General features: G+C 38.9%; 1 protein-coding gene across 1 annotated transcript in view; it reads right to left on the reverse strand.

The window, feature by feature from the left end:
• Positions 1 to 20,283, reverse strand: part of LOC108554879 (ras-related and estrogen-regulated growth inhibitor) — a 128,815-nt gene extending 108,532 nt beyond the window's left edge. Inside the window, exons 1-2 of the mRNA XM_017910290.1 lie at positions 20,101 to 20,283; positions 2,817 to 2,873 (exon numbers count right to left, since the gene is read on the reverse strand). Coding sequence (XP_017765779.1) covers positions 2,817 to 2,873; positions 20,101 to 20,161 — 118 coding nt within the window. The 5' untranslated portion in view covers positions 20,162 to 20,283. The remainder of the gene's footprint in view (positions 1 to 2,816; positions 2,874 to 20,100) is intronic.
• Positions 20,284 to 22,757: the final 2,474 nt, after the last annotated feature.

Consider the following 22,757-nt stretch of genomic DNA (forward strand, 5'->3'; position numbering starts at 1 on the left):
TTCCCTCTCTAACCGTTCACCCAGAGATCGCGTTATAAATCATGGCCTATTATACGCGAGAACGCGAGCATCGGTCATCGGGGTGGCGAATAATGCGATTTGGACCAGCACAGAGCCTCAGCTAGACTCTACCGGGTCTATCGAGATCTTAGGGGTCCCCGTAGCACCTCTCGTTCTCTTGATTCTCACGGTCCGTGAAATGGCTCGTGGTCTGACAACGAAAGCGCAGATACCAGTCGCAGCGTGTACGCTTTGCTATGAGATAGAGGCAGAAAAGCGCCACGTAACCCCCATACGCGCTGTTTTCGAGGGACGATAATGGCGGCGCGCCTCTGGTAGCGCGATTAACAAAAGCGATCTATTAAATGGGCCATTGTGCTGTCCGGAGATGTGAATGACACCAGGCGGCGCGCCGCCACGGGGAAATTAAATTCTCCGCCGTGCCGGCGAGATTCGCGGGGCACTGATTGAAATAATGCGCGCTGCGGATAACGTTCCTGTCTATGGGCGGCTTGCCGGTGGGCCCACGGGTACGGCTCTGGAGATCACGGTTGAAAGATTCTGATTTTGCCTGGTTGTTACGCGAGGTTCAACCGGGATTAATTTCTATGATTAATTTGCTCGATGAACTTGGGAAGCATTTTTCAGACCGGGGGAAAGATAGGGGGTCTTACCAGCTAGCTTCGGGTTAGGGCCCTCTTGGGGGATTGGGAGATCAGGGATGAGAGATTCTAAAGTCGTGGGCTTGGCTTATTTGGGAAATATCTGATAAGCAGAATGGAATCTTCTAGTTTTAGTTTTTGCGTTATGACTTTTAGGGCCCAACTTTGAAAAAAGGACTGGAGATTCTTTGGGTCTAAGTTGAGAGGTCAGAAATGAGGGATTCTGGAGTCGTGAGTTTGGTTTATTTGGGAAATATCCTCAAAATAGGATGGAATCTTCTAGTTTTAACTTTTGCCTTATGGCTTCTAGAGCTAAATTTTGAGAAAAGGTTTGCAGATTCTTTGGGCATAAGTTAGGAGTTCAGAAATGAGAGATTCTGGAGTATTCTGAAGTCGTGAGCTTGGTTTATTCGGGAAATACCCTCAAAAGAGGATAGAGTCTGCTAACTTTAGCTTCCGCGTTATGGCTTTTAGAGCCAAACTTTGAGAAAGGGACTACAGAAGCTTTGGGTCTAAGTTGGAGGTCAAAAATAAGTGACTCTGGGGCCGAGGACTTGATTTATTTGGAAAATATCCGAGAAATAGGATGGAATCACTTAGCTTTAGCTTTTGCCCTATGGCTTTTAGGACCAAACTTTGAGAAAGTGTCTCCAGAAGCTTTGGATCTAATTTGAGAGGTCAGAAATGAAAGATTCTGAAGTCGAGGACTTGGTGAATATCACAGTTCCTAAGTTTCTATGTTTGGTGAATATTTTCGAAACATGATAGACGTCTTTTGGTCTTAGCTTTGGGTTAGGTTCCATTGATTCTTAGAATCATCATTCTGAGATCTTCGTGGACTTATTACATGCCATAGCTGCCAAAGAGAATCTTCAGAATGCAATTCCCAAGCATCGAAGCACACATTCCGGTTACCTCCTAACTTAACCTATCAGAAATCTTTCGTGCTACCATAAACTCACCCCGGAGACACGAAAAAAACGAGCGACAAGGCGAAAAACGTAGAGGTACGCGAGCAAAAATGCAAAGAGGCGAATCTTGTTGAAAATCTTGTCGTTGCCCGGCAGGACTCTCGGTATGCATAGCTTAAAGGGGAACTGGAACTCGCAGTGAGGAGTCTAGATAATCACGTTTATACGACGGTCCGCATTCCGAGAATTCGATACTCAACTGGAAGAAGTTGTTCCATGCACACCGGGCCCGTTTTCACGATCGTTCAATTTGTACCCGCGGCTGACGATGATCACCCTCAGAACCGAGCCGTGAAAAGAAACCACATATAATCTCGCGATCTCTTGATCACATGATTCAAACTGCACTTCGTTACAATCCCCTGATAGTTCTTGGAAGGGTTATAACACGTGATCACCGACTTATCTACTCGCCAAAAGGGTTCTTAAAATTAATTACTGGAGAGTCCACGTATGAGACCAGTAACCTGTTCGCTAAAAATCCACCCTAAATCATTGACTCACGACAAAAGACACTTTACCTCAGCCTATATTAGATCTATCTAATTAATAGTAGTGTAAGGTACCAATATCTTACATTTTTTTAATTCTTTATTGCAAACATAACCTAACTTATACTGAAAAACCTGCTCTTCATATTTTTCCAGATACCCAATTATAATAGCTCATCTGTGATCTAATACTTATACAGCGATCTACGATACAGTATCTTTTTGAAAACATCTGAACTACAACAATCTAAACTTCAATCTATCTCTCCAACTGTCTCTCTTTCTCTTTCTCTCCTAACCTCTTTTTACTTTCGTTTAATAGTAAAAAAATTGATTGCAAAAATTGAGCCACCTACATTCATTTTTCTCCAAAGAGACGGTGCACGTTTCATGCTATTAGAACGTAATCTCGCGATAAAAAGCGAAGCTCCATTCGACCATAATAGGTTAGATCGGCCAGAAACACAAAGTAGCGTTAGTAGTAAAGTAATCGGCCGACTGATGGCGCTGCAAATAGCTCGCGGGGGCAAGTTGCTGAGCTCGGGTACTTCCGCCGCGAATATCGGGTAACATCGATGAGCCGGGGTTAGGTGGCGCGATCAGCGCGCTCGCGCGGTGGGGATGGTCGCGCGAAGAGGAGTGGGGGTGGAGAGAAGTGGAGGTGGAAGGTAAGAACGAAGAGAGCGACTTACCTCTGGTCGAGCTGTACTCGCCGATGTACCGCCTCGTCAAGTATCGCACGACAACAGCTGAAAAGAAAAATAGGTATGAAAAACGTATGAATTATTTCGGTGGAAGATACCAAAGCAATCAAACGTGATGGATATATCGTGTGATTTATTTCACGTGAATGGTAATTCACAGTATACACTCGTGGATAAGATAAGGAAAAGATAGTCACGGTTATGTTTGCTTTTACGTTTTCGTTCTTAGATAGGCACTTTAATTTTAACAGGAACAATTATTTTTGTGACTATATCGTACTGTTGCTTGGGAATATTTATATCCAGGGGTGTATAATTATTTGTTAGTTACTGATTTATTAATATCAAATGGAAATAATTATACGTAATGAAACAATTTTTTTAATCACTATATTTTTTGGCAAAATTTCGTCAATTTGACTGCTTTGGTAAAAGATAATGCGTCAAATATTAGTGGGAATTTTTCTAATCTAACAATAATTTATATTTTTACTTTGAATTTCAAACTTAAAGAATTATTTAAATACTTTTCACTTGGGTTTCCTCAATTTCTGGGATTAATTACTATGTAGAATGAATAATATAAAAATACTGTAAATTAGATATCTTCGGATTTCTATCCTCTTCGCGTTTTTTTTTTTCCGTTTAGTAAACTCGGAGGTGACACGATTTCAGAGTAATTTGAATATATTTTAGTTAGAGTTCCCGTCGATATCAGGTTGAATGAAAGTGCAGCTCGTTCGTTTCTTAATTTTAACAGAAACAGGTTTATGTAAGTGAAAAGCGATTAATCATCAGCGCAATTTCTCTGTTTCACCATATCGTGTATTTACATGTTTTTCCACGAGCTTTTCAATTTTATATTTATAGAAACGGAAAAGTACGCGGAAATTTTCAAGGTGCTAGACGGGAGAGCTCCCAGTATGCTACTTGCATCGCATAACTTAATACATAACTAGCAAATAGATATTATTATATTATTATACCAGGTGTTCCATAGTTTCAAGAATATTTTCGAAATTAATATATTTTATATATATTTTACAACAGATTAAAAATTTTTCCTTCGTATTAATTACTATATGTACTACAAATTTGGAAAATTTTATTGATATTTCAAAAGTTCTTTAAACTTTATTGACATTTAAGGAACGTGAGAAATTATATGGATTGAAGAAAATATATTGCCACTTAAGAAAATTAAAAAATGTGAAAAAGATATTATTCCCTATTTTTAAAAAGTTATTTACATTGTACATTACTATAAGCATTCTTACATAACCGTTTCATTTGATTAAATTACTAAAAAATTTGTCGATTAGAGCTAAGTACCGTTAAGAAACCTGGTTTCAACGTCCGAATCAATATGCATCGTTCGTACGTTACTGAAAAATGTCTATCACATGTACTTATGTCAATAATTAACGTACTTTTCCTGTCTAAACAGGTTAATTGACGTCGATAAATTTGACAAGTGTATCTCACTCGTTAGAAAGTTACCTGTTAGCACGATCCTTTATAACCGACTAACTTGCCAACCAGCCATCGTGTGAATAGAAAATTTCAGAAATCTTTCCAACCTCGTAAAACCCCATAACCATCTCGAGTTCCACGCAAATCTTCTCACAACACCTACATCAAGAGAACTTTTCACTACCAACGGACCCAACGCCCTTTTACAATAAGAAAGTACAGCGGCGCCAATGGAGCGCGGAAGATTGGTATCCACCATTTTGAAAAGTATCGGATGAGCGATCGAAGCAAACAAGATAATCGATATCCTGGATTTCGAGGGACAAAATAATAAAAATAACGATTGAAAAAGACGCAAAATAACTGCGAAGTGGTGGGAATTAATTAGAAAGGCACGAGGATCGGCGCTGGTATTCGCGCATGGTGGCTTAATTGAATTTTCGCCGATCCTCCAGCTGAATGTGCGTGGGCGTGCAGAGTGAAAAAACCGACCCACGTGGAACGAGGATCGTACGTCATTAGCCGCGATAAAAGTATTCTCTTAAAGCCAGCCACCACACCTCCTGTCGACAGCTCACCGACGCGGTAGAAGGACTGCATGCTTCGTCTTCCTTTCCGTTTTCAACCCTGCAATTTCGAGGGAACCGAGGATCGACCGGCATCCTATCGATCGGTAATTACACCCCATAACGAGCTAGCACCTCGAAGAATCAGCCCACGAAAGCTGGTGCATCGCGAGCGCCGACGAGAATGGGGATGGCATGATGGCGGGGCTGAGTCTGGTAATTTTGGTGGGTTCGTAGAAAAATATCGACTCGACCCCCGCAGCGATCTATTTCGGGCTCGTTTATTTTTTGCCACGAACGATTTCTCGAAAATAAAGAAGAGTCGTGGGCATTAGTGGTCGTTATTCTGATTCTGGATCAGCCATTGAAGATGTTTGGGGCTTCTTGGTGCGCTGTAGCAGCTTGCTAAGTTGGTAGTTGGGAGGAACGAGGGTCTCACCGTGATGTGATAGGTAGAGTGTACTTTCTCTAATATAATCGTGAAGATGGGTTACATCGACTCATGTTCTCATTGGCTGGGAGTGTGCAAGAATAAGTCTAATAGCATAACAAGTCCACACAGGTGTCTTTATGCAATTGTATATAGTAAATAGGATTGAGAAGTAGTGGAAGCCTTCAGTTAGCACTCAGGAAGAACACTATCCTCGGTATTATTGCCAAAATTATACCAAAGTTTTTAATCATGTCTGGAACATTATGTTACAGTGATTATACAGTTTCTGCAGATTGGTATCTGACTTGGTCACGTGTTGATTGAGTGGTACTTAAGGGAAGATGGTTGAGAACCACTGAATTGTTCACAGATCAAAGGCCCTTCTGGATTTTGGGACTTGCAACATTGGCTGATTCTCAATCATATTATTCGCTTCTGTTCTTTTCACTTTCTTTGTGTATACATCATGGTATGTTCTAGCATGTATTTCATCTCTTCTAATAAATTATCGATACCTAAATCCATTTTCTACGTCCAATTTCGGTCTGCCTCTTGGAATTAACCAGCTTGGAAATCACAGTCGTAGGTTTGCTGTAAATTACCAATTATGTAATTAATTTGTCAGATAAAAACATGTAGCTCTACATTAAATGTTTTATTCCTGTTAAGCTGAACAGACTTTCTAAAGTAGTCTTTCTAGACTAACATATAAAGTGGCTCACAGTATTCAACACCAAGTTCAAGAGTCACTTACAAGTGGTGTTATTAATAATAGCACACTTTTCAATGCTGCATTCCAGTCTATCGTGGCTTGGGCTGAATCACTTACGAATGGCATCGGTAACGACGTGATATTTCAGGTCCCTGATTTTTGGTACCTGAAACTCTTTCATTCCCAAGGTTTCGATAAACGCAATTGCGTTTGCCATTATCCAATATCTCAAAATCGCTTTATCTCAGCCGAAATGCCCTCCGCTCATTCCCTTCCACTATAAATCTCATCAACTTCGCAAAACCAGTTCGCCAGGGAAGTACATTTAAGACAAAAAATTAATGCAGCAGCACCAAGAACAAATGATCACCTACTACATTGTACATAATTTCCAGGTGATACCACTAACGACACCACACTTTGGAATCGAGTATTCCAAACCCTCTGCACCCCAAACCTCATACTCCGTGATTCAAACCGTGGAACTTTCTCATTTCAATGGAAATGTCCTACAATCATTTACCATTACGAATCTCAGGATCTTCGCAAAACCAGTTCGCCACGAAAGCACGCGAAGCATAAAAAATTAATTTACCACCATCAAGAACAAATAACGACCTACTGCATTATACATAATCTCCAAGTGATACCACTAACGACAGTATACTTTGGTGTACTCAATCTTGGCCTTAAGTACCCCAAAATCTCGTTCCCTCGAGACGCTAATGGAAAAATCTTTACTTTCAGTTTAACCAAAGTGACCTTCACCTGCGTCCTATCGTTGGGAATCTTATCATCTTCGCAGAGCCAACTTGACAAAGGAAGCTGGAAAAATCAAGAACAAATAATCACCAAGTATATTGTACATAACCTCTAAGAGATACTAGCTTAGATTACTAAACCCCAAACATGGTGTACCCTAAAACATTGTAATAGAAGAATACTTACTCCTAATCTAATCATAGTAATCTTCTCTCGTGTTGTATTATTACGAATCTTATCAACTTTGCAAATCCAGCTCGGCAAAGAAACATGAAAAATGAATTTTACAAGAGAGTACTCTGATACTCCCAAGATCCCAATAAAACCAAAATAATTCCAATATTTTTAATGGTATTATGAATCTTATCAATTTTGCAAACCCAGCTCGATAAAAGAAACATAAAAAGTAAATATACAACGCCAAGATCACCCAGTATATAAGACATAGGGAGAACACACTTTGGAACATTCGATCCCAATCCTTGATAACCTCAAAACCTCTAACTCCTAAGATTCGAAGCAAGGAATTCTTTCGCTCTAACCAAAACGTCCTTCGATCATTTATGATTACGAATAACGTGAACTTCACGGAACCAGTTCGTGAAGGAAGTACGCGAGTCGAACCAGTTCGGTTCAACTTCGCGAATCAACGGAACACGGTGTTCACGGTGCTCCATGAGCTGCTAGCTCTGGGTCCCCTCTTTCTCGTCGGCGATCGCGGCGACAGATTTATAAATGGTGTATATACGAGCACTCGTAGAGAGCACGGGACCGGCACAGATCTATGTACTCAATAAGTCTTCGAGGGTCGAACCGAGAGGATAGGCACGTCGGCGACATGTTAAAGTTCCCTCGTACGTTTCGCGAAGTAACGAAGAAATTTATGAAGCAAGGAGCAGTTCGCCAGGCCGCGCAAGCGCGCACGGCCGTGCGAAACGCGCGTGCGCGCAGCGCCGCTGGGACGAGTGTGCGCGGGCATACCTTTTAATGACATTTCCTGTACATCGTGCCGGCCATTAATTATCGTTATTACGTATTTGACGCAATTTTTCCAGTTTCGCTGCGCCATGGCGACCGGCACGAAACGGAACTTCCTCCCTTGCGGCCCCTACCATCTCGCGCCTTCTCCTCGGCGCCGAGGTGAGTAACTTTCTTTCCGTCTAAAAATAACCGCTTTCCTCGCAAAATCCGAGAATGGGTTATTAAGCAACCTCGTATTAACGGTAACGTGGGCTGTTACGTTAATCGCATACTACCGAGTAGAATGAAACTGGATCGCTAACCGTTGTATACAATGCAGTGTTGCTGACGCCAGAGAGAAGGTTAAGATACAATATCTCAAATTGAGGCAGAATATTCAGGCTTCTAAGATATCTTGTGCGTTGAAAATCTATTGGTATTTTAATTCTTATAACTTTGGAATCTTTTGAAAGATGTAACGAAGACATGATAATCTTCTTGATATGCCAGTAATTGAAAAGGATGTAATACAAATAAAAACTAACTGGGGAACTTCTAACATGTACGATGTTAATGATACTGATTTCATATCAAAAGTATAGAGTTATACTGAAGTAGGTACTTAATTAGAGAAGAATGATCTAAATTCTTAGTTGCTTGGTTTGATGCCGGAAATATGTACTTATCTCTTCCTGTAAGTGAGATGTTGATAATAAACATCTATAATTTATTCATTATAAAATAATAAACACTATAACACTTTCAATAACACAAATCTTTATCGAAATGTCAATATATTATATAAAGGAAACAGAACTTGGTTGTGTACTATGTAAGAGGAAAGTATACCAGAATATATTAGAGAAACATTCAAGTGAAAATTAAATAAAGTAAGATAGATGTTAATAAAATTTAGATCAAATAAAACATAATAAATGAGTTAGAAAAAAGAAAAGTAAAAATAGACTTCCTCTAGAAAATAGCAGAAAGGAATGATGTGGTTGTTGAAAGAAGTGATAAGGGAAATAAAAAAGTCAAACATAAAATGAAAGAATCAAGGGAAGATATGAGTCGAGAAAGGATGAAAAGAAAGCATTAGTTGAGAGAATGGATAAATTAATAGTAAATGCATACCAGACATCAGAGAAGAGAGAAAGATTAGCAAAAAACAAAGAGGATGAAACAAAGAGATGGAGAGAGGGGATGAAAAAAGACAAAATAAACAAAACAGTCAAGATAATGGAAAAGCATAAAAAAGAGGAAATAAGAAGAAATATAGTGATTAGGAGATTAAATATAGAAGGAAAGATCTACAAAGAAAAGATAGAATAATTCATAACGGAAGAGGTGGGCATTAGAAATGATTAGATTGGATAAGAGAGGTAAAAAAGGAAAACAGTTATACAATATTAGAGAGTACATTAGGGCCAAAGCAGATATACATAAACAACGACTCGAATAGAATACAATAGATAGACTGAAAGACAGTGATAATTAAGCAGCAGTGATAAGTTTCAAAGATTTAGTTAAGCGAGTGAATGAAAAAGTAGAAGGATAAGTGAATATAATATAGACCATTACTCATACTCATTAAAAGAAAACAATTTAGTCAAAGACAATAAGAATAATAGGAAAAACTGACAAAAAATTTACCTTTCTAGATACTACAATATGTATACCAAAAATAAAATTTTATACCATCTGAATAAAATAAATAGAAAATAAAATTTTGACAAATACCATTTTCTGCCAATTGAATATTCTAATGAAACTTCTCTACTTGAACTCGTTGTGGCACCAAAATTCTCGCGTTTCCCTAGACGTGAAGCACATCAAATCGACCACTGTACGTTCCCGCCATAAAACTCGCCTCCATGATCGAAGTGGCACAACATGGTGCACCGGTCACCGCGAAGAACCCTGGTGGCTGGAGCTGACATTTCGAGCCGGTTCGCAATTTGTACCTTTGTGTCGAACGAAAATACGCGTTAAACTCTCTAGCCGTGGTGCAGACGAAAGTTCAGAGCCGAGGGAAATCCGAGACACCGCGGTATCAAGATACGTAGAAGTTCACCGCGCGACGGGAAATTTATGGCGCCTGCGCATCCCAGAATCCGCGCACGCGCGTGGCCCTCCTCTCTCGCGTCGCATTGTTGCGAGACCGCGTTGTCGAGAGGTCGGTGCAGGGGGGAGCTCTGTGAATATGCCCCGTTCGCGTGCACACGGGTTGAATTGAACGCGTCAACGGAGCTTTATCGGGGCTGGATCGCGGACGCGCTCGTAAATACAGCGTTATGCGCTCGACGATACACGATAATGCATATCGTTAAACAAATTCACAGAACGCCAGACAATCGGAGTCGTCGGAGAGTTTAACACGTTTTCTGTATATATACATCTTCCACCTGAGTATGCATGTACTTTCATGACAGATATATGACAAAAATCACAAAATTTGGGAAAGAATGTTTATAGTAATTTATATAAGGCACGCGTGATAGGTTATGAAAATTCGATCAGCGGTGAAATGGGAAAAAGAGAGATTTAAATGTCAAGTATAGGTTAGAAGAATATTGAAGCGTTCTAGATTTGTGGATATTAATCTCCCCGGGTAAAAGTGGAATAATTTCAGACATTCAGATATAGAACAGAAGCTTACTGTGTATATACCTTAATATAAAATTAGATATGAAAGTTTTGACATTGCAGAATGAACCATTGATCATACTAACCTAGAGATGTCATCACGTTGCATTCCAGCAGATCTAGTTTTTATCATTCGCAGTTTTCTAATATACATTATTCAAAACCAATTTGTTACGATCTAATCACATTATCGGAATCTAAAACATACACTTCACTTTCAACTTCAAGCCACCATTAGGCTTTCCCGAACGAATATCGACTACAGTCGAAGATTGCCGAATGCATTCGTACAGCCAACTGCCGACAGAAGGCGACAATTGCCGAAAGCATACACAGTCTATTGTCGTTTTTAGTCGACTATTTATGTCTTCTTGTTTAGTCATTCTGGACACTTCTCTATAAGCAGCCCATCAACTTTCGTGCAGTTTCGCAATTTAAATAATAATAAATCATAGCTATAAATCATGTTGATAACATTTTATTTTCAAACACGTGTTATATGAAAGTATGCTTACTCACAGCCGTCAAGTGCATTACCTTGATACTAGATGGACGAGTGTAGAACCAAAGAGGTTAATATTGATCGCACTTTGTTCTGCTCTATTCTTCAAGTTCTTATTTTTCTTCTTCGTATTCTTTCTTTACACCATCACATAACACGATATTTAAATCTTTTGCACTTCCTTTTTCCATCTCTTTATGAATAAAAATGAAACCAGGTAATCACCTGTATATTATCAATATTGCCAGCAGATGGCGCCAGCATACGGCAAGAGATTAAATAATAAAAACTCAAAAATTTCTAATTAAAACCATATTACATCGCGAAAGAATTCTAGGAAAACCTCGCGATCCAGCCAATCCCTTTCAATCAGACGAACGGAACCCCTCGCAATAAACATCCCAAGCCTTACATGCGCGTTTATTGGAGCAATGACGAGGGTTCGCGGCAAAACGCGGCCAGTTCGGCCGGGACAGGGGCATAGGATGCGCTCGACTGCTCTTAACCGTGCCATGAATCGCTCTTTTTTATCTTACCCCCTTTTATCCGCAGCGATCGTGCCCGTAATTACTATTTTCTTACGTGCGCCCAGCCTTTATCTACCGTGAATCTATCTACAGGTCGGTACACGCCGCACAACTAAACGAACCACCATCGCCAGCCCGCTCCTGCAACCATAAACTGTGCTTTATCCGTGCTGCGTTCCCGCAAGAGTGACTTAATCGGTGCCTCGGTGCCCCCTTTTCTTTCGTCCCTGTGCTAGGTGACGAGCGATTCCGAACGATGGCGCGAACGTCGATCAATGGAGAACTCGTACCGTGAAGCAATTAATTTATCGCATACTGGCTAAAATTGCGTTTGTCACAATGGTTATCAGGATCTTCATGAGATGTATCGTGTGTTTAGGAATATATAAAGCAATTTCAATTTATAAATGATTGTATTTCGAATTATATAAGATAGTTTTAATTTATGAATGATTATATTATGGACTACATTTTAAACACATTTAGGTTAGGTGCGGACCTTGGCCTTTCTGGCGACAATGTTTCATAAAGAACCACCGTGTCCTGTAGCTCTGTGGTGTTAGTATCAATGAATTGACAGTATGCAATATAAAAATTGAATCTTAAAAGGTATGTTTAGACTTTTTCCAATGAATTTTATAAAATAAGGTTTTCCTTTATTACTAATCACAAAATCGACTTCTATTCTGACCCATACTCAATGTTCTTCGTTTCTGCACAGGTTTGCTATATTTATCGTGTTTACCCACTGCTTAAATAGAAAGTGAAACGAAATTGGCTTCTCGTTCAACGTGTTGAATTCTGCAGTTTCCCCGGAACCTCAATTTTGCGACGAAGATATAACGTAACCTAGTTCCTGGAATGACCCTATATAACTAAAAGGGGTACGAAGGAACGATGGAAACAATTATTTTGCACGTGAAACTCATTAACGCGATCCGCGTGGGGCTCCGCATTCTTTCTCATACCCGACATCATACAAAGACCATCGTGCACAATATGGCCGGCGCGTTTTATTCGCTCGCTCCATCATCCTGTTTGGTTATTCATATTTGTAACTTCAGGGTTCGACCCAGTCATATGAATCAAGATGCACGAACGAGGCTTCAGGCCGTGAATTCATCTACGATAATAAATCGTCGCGAATCGCTGATTCACTCTTTATATGCTCATTTATGCGCGCGTGCGCGCGTGCGCTCGTTCGTGCGCGTTTCCTGAAATAGACGCGCGTGTGCGTGAGGACGAATTTGTTCCTCGCTGCGTGGCCGGACAAAAATCCACGGCTGCTGGATCCCCGTGTTACATCCGTTCTGTAAAATATTGAAACAACTGGCCGAATATTTATGAGCGTCCACCCGCAACGCGCCTGCGCAGTTTGGAGATTTAAAGGCGAACCGGGATTGGAAAGCGTTTTTAATTATTGAAATTGATTTAGTGCCAGAGGATCTTCTGACTTCAGGCAAGATAAATAGAGAGCCATAACGGTGATGTCTAATTTCAAATATTAAAAAATTGGAATGAAAAATTAATATAAAATTATAATTAAAAAAATTGGAGTCTTGAAAATTTTTAAAAATATTTGTATATTTCAGTGTGGAAGAGCAGACTAAAGAAAAGTTGGAAAATAACAATATTCTCAAGTACGATTAAAAAACTGTACAATCCTAATACAGACATGGAAAAATTCAGAAGATGGGCCATGGAAATGATCAGACATTTTAGCATAAACCTACAATAATTTATACCTTCACCTAAAACTGATGGACATCGTAGCATTGGCTCATAGCTCAAAAATTCCTACGTTCCATCGTGAAATAACAAACTTCCAAACTCTTTAATATAAACTCGTATAATAATTGAACCTTATAACTATAATAATGAGAAACCTGTAAAATTCCAGATGTATCGATGCAGGGAAGAAGAAGACCGACGGAAAATTAAAAAATATTAATACCCTGGAGGTAAAGCAAAAGAGCATAGAACCATCCGACGTCGAGCTAAAAGATTCTAACGTCAACGCATAGAAAGAAGTATATTTATATAGAGAGCTATTAAAACAGGGTTGAAAAACTTCGGACGTACGAGGACGGCACCCAGAAGAAAGCGGCACGCTCTTATATAAATTTAAGGACATTAATATCCCTCCGTAGAAGTAAGGGACATTAACCGGTAGGGACTATTAAACGCTATATCGCGGATACAGAAAATTTATACGTAGCTGAAAAACGTTGAACGCTGTTACGTAGAATCAAGGAACATTAAAATACCTGACGCATAACTGAAGAGCATTAAACAGTGCCGCGTAAAATTAAAGAATATCGACCGCCCTATTACAGAAATGGCAAACATCGAGTCCTGTGATATAACGCATGAAAAACGTTTAACTATCCTAATATGAAAACGAAAGGGCATTAAGCTACGCGTGCAGTACAAAATCGACAAATATTAAGTCCACCATGGTTGAAACGGTGAATATTAAATTCGCTGACACGGTGCCACGAAATACTAGAAACTTCATCGCAGAAACGTTCGATATTAAATGCCCCTTTATTGTGAAACTACCAGCCATTAAACGGTTCGATATAAAAGCCAAGAAATATCGAGTGGCGGTTACGGTTAAAACAAGTCTGAGATACGACAGAGAGACAGATAAGGGGAATAAAATAACGATTACGACAAAAGGGCAAAGAAAGGCGACGCGACTTCTTTTCCTCTCCATCCCTGTCTGGGCCACAATTTTTAACGAGCTGGTAATAAAGTGAGCCGTTCGGCCGAAATGAATTTATGTATACTTCGCGCGACATGGAAATGTGCACCGGCTTCCAATTGCCACTTCAATAGGCGTTAACGCAGATAAATGGCCCCTAACCGTAATCATCGACGTTCTCGTGGCTTCCACCAGCTTTTCTATTAATATATTCATGCAAAATCGTATCGCTAAACTCTTTTGGCCTCCTTTGTTACCATCGTCGAAATTCATCGTGACTATAAATATCTGAACGGAGATTTTCCTGTGGCGAATGGGGTTGAATTTATTATTAGGGTTGGATCTCGCTAAGAATTCAGAAAATTGGAAGCCTCGAGATGTCGACATTTTTTCTTTTTTTTCTTTTAAATTGAAGATGAGGTAAGAGTAAATATAAGAGGGATAAAAACGAAAATATAATTATTGTGTCATTATTGACTATATTTTTTAAAAGATTTTTTAGTACATCTGACATTATAGTTTATGGAAGAGGAAGTATACATTAAATTCAGAAAGAGTGATCTGAATTAGATATTTTTTGGTATTCTTGTGTTTTTGTTCCCATTTTGTTTAACTATGGTTGACAAAAATGTATACAAATATGTGATAGAGATTGAAATTTCAACTATATTCCTTTATTTAACTCTGGAAAAATTTTGTAGTTCCAGGATGAAATTTTTATCAACTAGGATTTTTAATTTTGGAAATTATTAATGTAAAGTCTTTTAATAATTGTAAATAATTTAAAAAGAACACAGATGTACAAATTTTCTCTATTTGGGACACCTAACTTGGTGTATTTTATATTTCTCGCATTTAAATGCAAATTACTTGATAAATTAAACATTGGTATCCTCTCAATCAGGAATATACACTTTCTGTTCATGATCAGTGTTATTTCCAGAAAGTGAAAGCGTCATTGTATCCATCTCAGGTTCCACCGTCTAACTCTTATCCAGTTTTCCCTGATCCAATAAAATAACTAAACCTGCATCACTTGAAACAAATATAAATCGGTAGAGACACATCGCCAGTAACCAACGATGCTTACCAAAGCTGAAACTTTCATTTGATGAACGAACATACTTCTTTGAACAACTATTTAATAAATATTTATAGACATATATAAAAGCATTTCATTGTAATTAAATATACTTCATAAAACTTAATATAACTTAAATATAACTTCATAAAACACTTTTGTCAATACTTTTATCTCTTTTATATAAATAATTTCTATTTATTAATCCATAGTTTTCAGAATGAAAATAGGAATTGGAATTAGAGTTCTATGAAAATACACTCTGCTTCTATTATACTGGATCCTTTAACTAGGCCACGAGAGGTCTCGACATTGATGTAGAGTATTAAATCCTCGCAAATGAAGCTAATTAGCTACGAGAATAATTAAAAGACCAACGAGAACTATGATCAAAGTATAAATAATTCTGATTCTGAAGGTAATATTAAAATTCCAATTTTATAAAATTTATGTAACCACTTTGATACTTAACATTTTAAATCCTAATTTAAAATTTCAATTCTGCAATTGTTATAAATATTTATAATCTATTTAATTTATTCAAAATTCAAAATTGAACAATTCTAATTCACAGTTTGAAGCTTGGATTTCCCAAAATAAAGAATTACCATTCAAATACGAAGCTTTAGTTGCTGTTCTGGAACCAGGACTGTCTGGTTCATGTTTATTCGACGCTAAAATAGATGAAATGTCCGAGAGCACCAAGTATCTCAACAGGAATCCTCAAAATCCTCTAACCAGTTCAAAGACACAGGCCTGGTGTCTCGCATCTCGGAGATACGTTTCACAATTACGTAAGTCCAATTAAGACACCCAGCGCCTGTAACAGGTCCAATTAAAAATGTAGCCAGACGAATAAAAACTGGAGCCAGTGGTCTAACAAGGTGGAACGGAAAAATCGGTCGCCACCTGACGGTGGAACGATTCCAATCCGTTGTTTGCTGGGCTGAGAGCATGGAAACGTAGTCTCGCCGGAAGCCGATAAGGGTGGAAAAGGCACAGTCTGTGCGTAAACTCGGCATCCAGGGTCGAACCAGGCGGGTACAGAGAGCGTGGCTCGGTAACAGAACGGATGTATCGGATGTCCAGATCTCTCAACCTGCTGCCGTGCAGGATTTTTCGTGGCTCGCAACGACCCGCTGACCACTCTCCTCACTTGATATCCGATAACGTCCACGGAGGTCCTTATTATACCCAGCAGGACACGGCCTCTCCTTCTCACGACTTTTACGGATTCCCCCGGACCCGGGGAATATCCACTTTCCGATCAAGCGTTCGTCTGGCCACGATAGAACGACGAAGAAGATGCTGAGGGACGCAATTTTCGGACCCCGACCGGTTCATGAGTATCGAACGCGATTGTTTTGGAGTAGGATGGATCTTGGATTCACGAGGCTAGAATTTTCCTGATCTTAGGATTTACTGTAGGTGAAGGAATATGAGTAAATTTTGTGGCTAGGACATATTTTTTAAGATTGAGTATAGATGAAGGATGTGAGTAAATTTTGTGGACAGGATGTATTTAATATCTATTTACTGGATTTGGTGGAGGTGAGAGAATATAGGTAAATTTTGTGACTAGAGTATATTTTTTAGGATTTAATATAATAATGAAGAATGTGGTAAATTTTGTGTACGGGTCGTATTTAGTATCTATTTACTGGATTTGGTATGGGTGAGAGAACATAGATAAATTTTGTGACTAGGGCATAATTTTTAGGATTTGGTATAGGTTAGGTGAAGTATGTTGATAAATTTTGTGGATGGGATATATTTACTACCTGTTTGATTGGTTTGGTATAGGTGTAAATTTTCTGAGTGGGATATGTTTGATGTCTATTTAATAAATTTAATACACATGAGGAAGTGTCACTAGATTTTATAGATGAGATATGTTTGATATCTGTTTGATAGATAGCTGTAGTCTAGGTAGTTTTAGTATGAATCAATTTTGTGAGTGGGATATATTTAATATCTGTTTAATGATCATGAGATAGGTGAAAGAATAGATTTCGTGAGAAAGAATATAAATAATTACAGATCTATGGAAAGTTTAGTTGATATAATTGGTATAATTAAAGAAGGAAGAGACTCTTCCAGGATAACGAGGACATTTGGTGAAATTAGTATATGGACTTGTGAGGAAAGATAATGGTTCTTTATGATTCGTTCTTAATAACAGGAATATATTTGGTTAAAGCAATATGAATGGAGGCATAAAAATAGCTTTCATGAAAATAATAAAAAGGAAAATATGAAAACGAATTAATAGATTAGGTAGTATATGTAATTAATGAGATGATATGTAATTAATGCAATTAGCAAGGAAAGTGATTCTTTTTAAACAATAAGGATATATTTGGTTCAGCTAATGTAGGTGAAAGTATACAAGTGATCTTTATAAAAATAATAGGAAGAATGGAAAAAAGTTAAGGTGATATATATATAAAAAATCAAGGAAGAAAATGTAAAAAAAAGAAAAATGGAGGTTACGAATGTATAAGATATATACTTAATCAAACACACACAGAAATAATCCAGATGGCAAAATATGAAAAGAAAATTCGCTCATTTGGTTATAAAAATTCTTAACCCAAAAATTATACACCAAAATTACTCTATACAGAAATATAACTAGAGCAAAGGTAAGTAAAATAAGTTTCTAATATATTTTCTAAATAAATAGAATTGTTCATTTAAAGGAAAAAATGTAGATAAAATTGTGTAATCAAATTTAACACAAAGGACTTGTTTCAATGACTCTAATAAGTTTCATTAAAGAGGTACCTATACGATATTAGATAATAACTGATAAAATTTCGCCAAAACATACCAAAATTCATTTCTGACTGAAAATAATTTATTATCGCTTCATAACGTCGCAATTGTGACTCATTGTTATTCTTAAATCTTTCTCCTAAATACAAGTGTAATTCATTCATTAAAAACAGGTGATAAACATTCGAGAGATGTTATTGATTAATTACAGAAACATACAGGTACTTAAATACCATAAATGTTCTCGATATTTCAACAGACTCGAGATAAAAATCTTGGATGATCTCAAGACGTATCTATTAATCGAAAATATAGAACCAAGACGAATTTGGAGGCGATACAGTAACATAACTATAGAAATTCATTAAAAATTCATAATAATTTCGTAATTTTAAACTTGCTGCAACTACACGCAACAACGATTACCAGGCAAGGTAGCATAATTGATTTTCCAAAATCCATATAAATCATACTTTCGACAAAATTCCACGTGCTTACCCAACCAATTTCGAATAACTATACGACAAGATACGTAACTACAGAAACTCGACGAGAATTTCGTACATAGTTTCGGAGCAACTTGATGCAACTGATTTTTCAAAATTCACAGGCATCGCAATTTTATAGAAAATTCCGCGTGTCCAACCGAGCACCTTCGAAATTCCTAACCTATCGCATAACCGCGCAGTTTACTTTTACGCTCGATGCGAGGCCATCGACCTCGTGAAATTACACGATAGACTGACATAACCTCTTTTTCAATCATTCAGCAAACTTTCTTCTAAAAGACCAAAAGCGTTCGATAGCGTGTAATCAGACCTAATGGTATACAATTAATCGTGACCTCGCTAATAAAACATCACCTGATATCGACCACGATGCAAAGGAACGCTGCTTTGTTCTTTACAAAGAACTATCAGCTCCGCTGTTTATCACCCAATTTCCCCCACCCGAGTTACACTGCGCATGCGCGGGAGTAGGGATAGCGGTTCCCTATCGTCTATTATTTAGTTGGAGGTTAGTCGAAATAATGCACACCTCGAAATAATACCAATGGCGATATCGGTTCCGTGGCTGCTTATTAATAGGATTAATTCAGGGGTCGCTGAACTACCCTTATTGCCTTCATTTAATCGCTTTGTACACGTCGCGCGACTGTCCGACTAACTAATGCACCGTATTATACTGAAGACTATACGTATTCATCTTAACGGCACTTTCATTCAATCCGTCGCCGCGGTATTAGATAGACGTGCAGAAATTACACGCTTTACGCGACACAATATTAGTACTGCCCACTATAATTAATACCTCTACGATACGCTTATATCCGTATCCAGTGACGTACTTTCCCATAATCGTAATACAATGATACACGTTTTTGTTGCCCTCCAGCTTGGACAGATTGTATGGTGATTAAATCAAGAATTCGATTGCTGCTGCGGGTAATAATAAAGTAATAGGCAGTGGCCATACTCGATAGCATTATAACAGTACAACGTTGATTTATTTATTAGCGATATATTTGATAGACTGAATATTTTCTTTAATTGGAAAAAGATAATAAAAGAGCCGTTTGCAATTTATCGGTCCCCGATTTTATATTGATAAAGTACGACTCGCGATGTTTAAGGTAGAAACGACTGAGTTTGTGATAAAAGTGTCTTTAGAGATTATATGGAATTAATGTACAGTTACTTTTTTATGTGCGAAGGAAACAGATATCGAGTATTCGTGATATGTAAATTAAGATGAGTGGAAAAGCAAATAATATTTAGAGGCGAAAACGCGAATAAATAAAGAAATTTTATGCCACTGGAACGTATTTCTTATTCAAAAATAGTTTGGTATACGTAAAATACGTCACTCGCCTTACCTGTATATATCTCCCTTTTCTATTCTACATTTATGTTTCAAATCGTACGCTTTAAAAAATTACGAATACATTTTGAAAAAAGAAAAGAAAAAAGTAGTATTTTTATAATTAAACGCTACATTTTGGCGGCAACTACGTATATATAATTTACTTCGTACAAAATATTTGCTAGGCGTCGACTAGCAGCGCCACTAAATTTGTACTACGCGCGCTGAACTAAAAAATTCAAATAAAAAATTTGTAGGTTACCTGATTTTCCGACTCTGGGGCCGCCGAGGACGACCACCCTGATCCTGTTCACGTTTGTCATCAGACGTGGATGTTAGATGTCACTCGAGCCGCGCTTGCACATTATATGCTGTCCGATTAACACTGTTCGTGTTACTTTTCACTCTACCTGCAGTTTGTTTCGTTTCGACCGTATTAAGGTCCATTCACATCGCACATATACGCGAGGGACCAATCGTAATAAACGTTTACAGGTACGAACACGTCACTGAGCGAGCCACGGGGAATATAGTTTCATAAAAATGTCGAAATTCACAAATAAAAAAGTATTACCAATTTTTGCGGAAACAACGAGAAAATTTCCTTTGGATACATATACACGAAGTAAACGATTTTAAAATAACGAGGAAGAACTACAACCGGTGACTATTTGATTCGTCCTTCGGTTGTCTCTGCGCGAAGCTTCTATTTACTCACATTGCAAAGCAACCGGTGACACTCGGTCGTTTGTAACGTATCCACTAATCACGTTCGAACTGTAGGGACAACTTCACATAGCAGTTGAAAACGCGATGTTCATTCCAAGCACGCTCCCCAATGACGCGATAAACGGCGTTGAGTAAGAGCCACCTTTTTAGACCCGACGACACATCGATCTTTCGAAATGTCGCTCTCGGATGTGATTCACTAGCTCAACCGTTGCAATCCTCTCGCGAACAAGTCGGCACAGAGCGTCTCGAATTGTGACAGCCAATTTAAACGACCATGCAACCGCGAAACCGAGAGTCGCCGTGTATTATCGCCCAAGCAACGAACGAAACACGACTTTCAAACTTCGTCCACTTCTCACGTTTCCAAACTTCCAGAATCGTACACCGCGTCGCCACCAGCATCCCTTCTGCGGATATTCACGAACTGTTGTTCGCATTCACTGAAAACGCGGCACTATAACACGCGTCAAGAGTTTCACACTGGCGGCGATCGTCGCTCGTCGCGTCGTCAAAAATGCCACTTTCTGTCTCTCGATTTCTCGCTCCTTCGATTTCTCTTTTTTCCTTTCGAAAACTTCACTTTCAACAGTTGTCGCAATTCGACTGCATCCTCTGGACCACGGTGATAATAATGTCGGTAGATGTCGACGTTCCGGTCACGCCGCGAGCAAACATGCGGGCTAGTGCGCCGACACGCTGCGAATAATAACACAAGAAACGATTCAAGAAATGCTGTCTTGCTAGTTCCATTTATAACGGGTCGACGGCCTCCCTCCTCATCTTCTCTTCTCGCTTGGCGCCGCCAACGTCGGGCTCGTCCGGATTACGAAAAAAGGCTAGAAGGCGCGCGCGCGCTTGCGAGCGCTAACATCAGAGTAACACTCGCTCCCTCGGACGGGCAGACGAATACTGGAAGCGAGAGGCGCGGAGAACTAGACTTCAAGCACCGCCCACGTGCTCTCCTGCAATTCCTGCGTCGCGCCGCTCGAATTTTTTTTCTTTTATCCGATTTTTCCGGCGCACGTTTTTTTCTGTCGAACGAAACCGCTGACAAATCACCGTTTCGCGCGCGAACACTGGTAAAAGTCGTATTAGAATTTCACGAAACCTAACGTACATGAAAACCATACCTACGGATACCCGCGTATTTTCAAACCGCGAAATCATATCGTACAATTACCGAATTATTTTTACAAGATTTACATTTCGTGTCGACCCTGTAAATGATGCCGTGTATAAATTTATGTTTCGGTTCTTTACCATTTTAAGTCACGTAGATTAGATAACACACTTTAGCATCCATCGCATTTAGCATTGTCTCGAAATATGAAATAACAATAGTTTTCTCTAACATAACCTTATTTTTACGAAACCGAAATTCAATATTTATAGAAGTTCCGCGCACGAGTCTACCGTATTTCCGTATTTATTTATTAACGACCGGTGAACTGCGCACACTCACTCTTTAACGTTTCCTTTACAAATAACTCGTATACCGACCGAGCTCGTTTACAGGTTAAATATTTTATCGTTGATAGCTCCTATGTCGAGTCTGCCCGATGACAGATGCGCACAGTCTTACATGATGCAGGCATACCAAGCGAGAAGAGGTTATATTCAACGTACATGCAAACGAGCGCTATCTTGAATACATTTTAAGGTATAATTCAAGTGTAACAAAAAGCCACTGAATTTGCTATCGATGCGACCTCCAGAAGGTCGACCATGATTAAACATCGAACAGATGCTACTCGTGTTTGCACAAGAAAGTTGATTCCTTCCTTTCAATAATGCCATCTGATACGATCCAACGTAAAAAGATTCGAAACGTAGAAAAATTCGCATGAATAAATACCTGGTATTCCACTTGTGACAATAAATTTACTTGACGAAGAATTTCACGATTTGGCCTCCCGTTATGTAGACCACCGTTGCTCGTGTAGGTTTGATACTGTTTACCGTAACGATACGCGACGAGACGAGGCGAAATTCACTGATGAGAATACGCGAACGAAAACGAGCAAACACGCGATACGCGAAAACACTTTTACACCGAACTCACCGAGCGCTCGCCGGCGAATGCTCGAGTCTGAGCGCTTCGCACTGTTTAATATACACTCTCCAGCGTGCCCACTGCACGCCTCGACCACGGCATGGCGTACCGCTTCACGCTACAAGGTGACTGCC

The sequence above is a fragment of the Eufriesea mexicana genome, unplaced genomic scaffold (assembly GCF_001483705.2).
Source record: "Eufriesea mexicana isolate 0111107269 unplaced genomic scaffold, ASM148370v2 scaffold92, whole genome shotgun sequence".
Lineage (NCBI taxonomy): Eukaryota > Metazoa > Arthropoda > Insecta > Hymenoptera > Apidae > Eufriesea > Eufriesea mexicana.